Source organism: Egretta garzetta, unplaced genomic scaffold (assembly GCF_000687185.1).
Source record: "Egretta garzetta isolate BGI_Z169 unplaced genomic scaffold, ASM68718v1 scaffold335, whole genome shotgun sequence".
Lineage (NCBI taxonomy): Eukaryota > Metazoa > Chordata > Aves > Pelecaniformes > Ardeidae > Egretta > Egretta garzetta.
The window spans coordinates 670,667-674,288 of record NW_009259795.1 but is presented as its reverse complement, the minus strand read 5'-3'; the positions used below and the strand labels follow the sequence as shown (position 1 = coordinate 674,288).

General features: G+C 45.0%; 1 protein-coding gene across 1 annotated transcript in view; it reads left to right on the top strand.

The window, feature by feature from the left end:
- The first annotated feature begins 6 nt into the window (after nucleotides 1-6).
- EDNRB (endothelin receptor type B) overlaps nucleotides 7-3,622 on the top strand; it is a 13,305-nt gene continuing 9,689 nt past the window's right edge. Inside the window, exon 1 of the mRNA XM_009639682.2 lies at nucleotides 7-225. Within this exon, the coding sequence (XP_009637977.1) occupies nucleotides 7-225 (219 nt within the window). The remainder of the gene's footprint in view (nucleotides 226-3,622) is intronic.

Below are 3,622 nucleotides of genomic sequence, written 5' to 3'. Positions count from 1 at the left end.
CCCCCCATGTGCACGGGGCAGACGGAGATCAAGGAGACTTTCAAGTACATCAACACGGTGGTGTCCTGCCTCGTCTTCGTCCTGGGCATCATCGGCAACTCCACGCTCCTGCGGATCATCTACAAGAACAAGTGCATGAGGAACGGCCCCAACATCCTCATCGCCAGCCTGGCCCTGGGCGACCTGCTCCACATCATCATCGACATCCCCATCAACGTCTACAAGGTGAGGGGGAGCCGGGGGATGGGTCCGGGAGCGGGACCGGGGGTGCGGCGGGCTCTCCGCGGGGCTCCCCGCCGGCCCCCGTCAGATACCCGGCGCCCCCGTGGCTGCTGGGGGGGGCGAGGGGGGCGGGGCGGGGAAACGCACCCCGCTTTTGGCAGGGAGACACCTGGGGGCTAGACCTCGTGCCAAAAACCTGCCGGAAGGTTGTATTCTGGTCAGATGTTGTCCCACATGGCGCACCCCCTCTGTGCCCCTGTCCCAACCCTTTCAGCGGTTCGGGCTGGGAATGGGGCAGAAGCGTGCAGCTGGAGGTGGCCAAGCTCTGAAAGTCATTTGGAAACAGGTGCTGTCCTAGGGATAAAGGAAATAAATGCAATAGATAAATGCGTAGTGGGTTCACGGCTTCCCTCCTTTCCCCCGAGGAATGGAGGGGGAGGTACAGAAGACCCTCTCTCTGTGGGATGGATGGGTATCACTCGGTCCCTCCTGCACAGCCTGGGCAGGCTTGGCCATACACTTCCCGTGGTCACGTACAGTCACAGGTGGCATGGGGACTTTTTCAGGAGGAACCAAGCTCATTCAAACTGGGTCATTGGTAGTAGTTTTATACGTCCAGCGGTTGTGAGGCTGCGTGATGCTCTCCGGAGCTGCGAACCCTTTCCCCCGTTGGCCATTGTTGCAGCATGGGCAGCTGAGAGGGACTGAGTCACACCTGCTGCTCTTGCACCTTCTTTACTCCGGCCTTGGGCGCGATTAAGTGTTGCCACAGAAGGGGTACAACCTCTGCCTCAGCAACCCAGCTTGTGCAGTCCGTATTTCCTTAGGAATTCATTGGGCAGTTGAATCCAGCCTCCAGTTATGATCATCACTCTTGGGAGGGATGCTGGAAATAACAAGGCATCTTCTGCCTTGAGAGTTTGCAGCCTGGGTCCCTGAGCACCCATCACTTGCTGCATAAAGTGGACATGAGAGCCTTCATCTATTCCTTCTGCTCACTTCATATGCATGTTTGTGAATTCTGGGCTTTGTTACTTTTATCTTTGGAAAACCACATTGAAGGAACGGGTTTTGAATTTAGTCTTCCGTATCCATAGTGATCACTTCAGAAGCTGCTGAAATGGGAGAACCCCGTATCTTTACCCTTTTAAAGTATCAAAATATTACAAAGCAGGGAACATTATAAATGTGTTAAATGCATGAGCCGGGTAATTTGGATTACAGAAAAATTCTTAGATTTGGAGTTTCAGTATTTTCCATAGTATACATTTATAGTAGTTCTCCTCCTAAGAGGCGTGTGCTCTTCTGAGAGTGAGTAGAATATATGAGACAAAATACATTAGGCTGTTCTGAAAAATTGTAAAAAAAGATATTGAACAAAAAGATTTTTTTATCTGTTCTCAGAAAAAAATCAAAACGATTAAATCAGTAACAGCTGCTCAGTACAGGACTTTGCAATCTCAGTGGCACTCTTTCAAAACTAAATTAATGATACCATGCAATAATATACCGCAGCCCTTATCTCTGTTGAATGTCGTCAAGTGTATCATTATGAATAGTTTGGATCAGGAGGAACAAAAGGTCAGATTGTAAAGGGATAAATATACCAGCTGCAATTCCAGGATTTCTGTCGTGCTATTGATAATGCTGGGAGCTAAGCAATAGCTCTCGGGTGCTAAATGTCCCACACTATTACTCATCTTAACGAAGATCCCATGATAAATTCATATTAACCCTTACAGTAATGAGTGCAATGTTCGCTGTTTTAAACCAGGAATTTTGAATAAATGTGAGTTTAAAAAAACCCCAAACAAACCTTACACATTGTGTTCATTTAACCAAAATTAAGTTTGAGTGAGGTTTGAGTTGATCATAACTTTTCATCAACTCTACATCCCATTTAATTCCACCCGCAGAGGTGGAATGTTATGAGGGAGAATACAGTAATGCAATCAAAAGCTGCTGGCTATAATCACTCGGCAGTATGGGAAAAACAAAGGCTAGCAAAGGTTTGGTTTGTAAATCAAGTACACAGTTGTGACTTGCAATTTGAAACAATTTTAAACTGGATGAAACATCTTCAGAATTGCCACCAGATCCTCAGTTAGACAGCTGCATGAAAAAGAACGTGAGAGAATTTCTCATGTTAATAAACTGCCAGCAGTTTACGCAACAACACTTGTAATAGAAAGTGTGAAAGCGTTCGTGAATGCTTTCCAGACAGACCCGTAAGAGAGAACTCAGAATTCGCACAGCATTTTATTAGGTATTAAAAGTGGTAACTGCAAAAAATGTCCCCTGTGACTGTTTAAGTTAAGTGAATACGTAAGTAGCTGAAAAAATACACAAATTAAAATTTACATCCTTTGCATTGAAGGTATCTAAAGAAAAGCAGGTGTTACCTAGATCGTGAGGCAAATGCAATCCAGTGTGTAAGGTGCTAATGAGTCCATTGCACTTGATAGATCTGAATATTGATCAGTAAGTTCAGTAGAAAATGGAAAGTATTGGAATCTGTCACGCAGTCAGGAAACTGGGTATGAAGCGAGGACTTCAGCGGTGTTCAGTTCTAGCATGCAGAATGTATAAGACCTTTTCGGCATTCAGGGTCCTGGTAAATAATCTGGCTTTGGCCGTACCCCCAGAACTGCAGAATGGGAAGTAGGGAAAAGTCTGAGATACATCATTCTGCAGTAGGTAAAGTTGTGGCGGTGCAGATACTTTGCAGAATTGCTACTAACTGGATGTGACGGTGGTCCTGTGTCTGGTCAACTGCTTCACTAAACAGACTAAGTAAGCATGCCTTTGTTAATTTGAGGCTGCAAACAGCAATTAAAGGTGAGAAGGTAAGGAGCAGAAGGACAGAGTAGGTGGTCAGTGAGCTTTTTCAGTCCTTCTCTGCACTTAATCTTTGGAAGACAAGGCAGTGGCAGCTTGTACACCTGACAGTACAGGTCTGCAGTTCTGGAAGGCTTATGCTCGGTTTCCCAAATTGATAAAATTGGTAACTCCCACCTGTAAGACACCAAAACATCAGGACTAGAAATTCCAAACTTACATTAGCTCTGCCTCTCATGCATGTATGTGTAGTGAGATAGGAACATAGACTTAAAAAAGCCAGAATCAAATAATATAACATGCTTTCTCTTCTGGTATGTAGACAACATTATATGTCTCTCATTTTGTAATATTTATTCTAGTATGTTAAATCAAATGTATTGTCATGTTCCAATGGATTTTTGACAGGGGGAACAACCTGTCCTCCGCACACTCTTGTGTGGCTTTCTGAACTCTGTCAGTTTGCTGTGACACAAATGACTGAGGAAGAATATCTGCCTGGAAATACTGTCACATGTTCCTCTATCTGAGAACACAATGGAATACCGAAGAAAAAAATTTC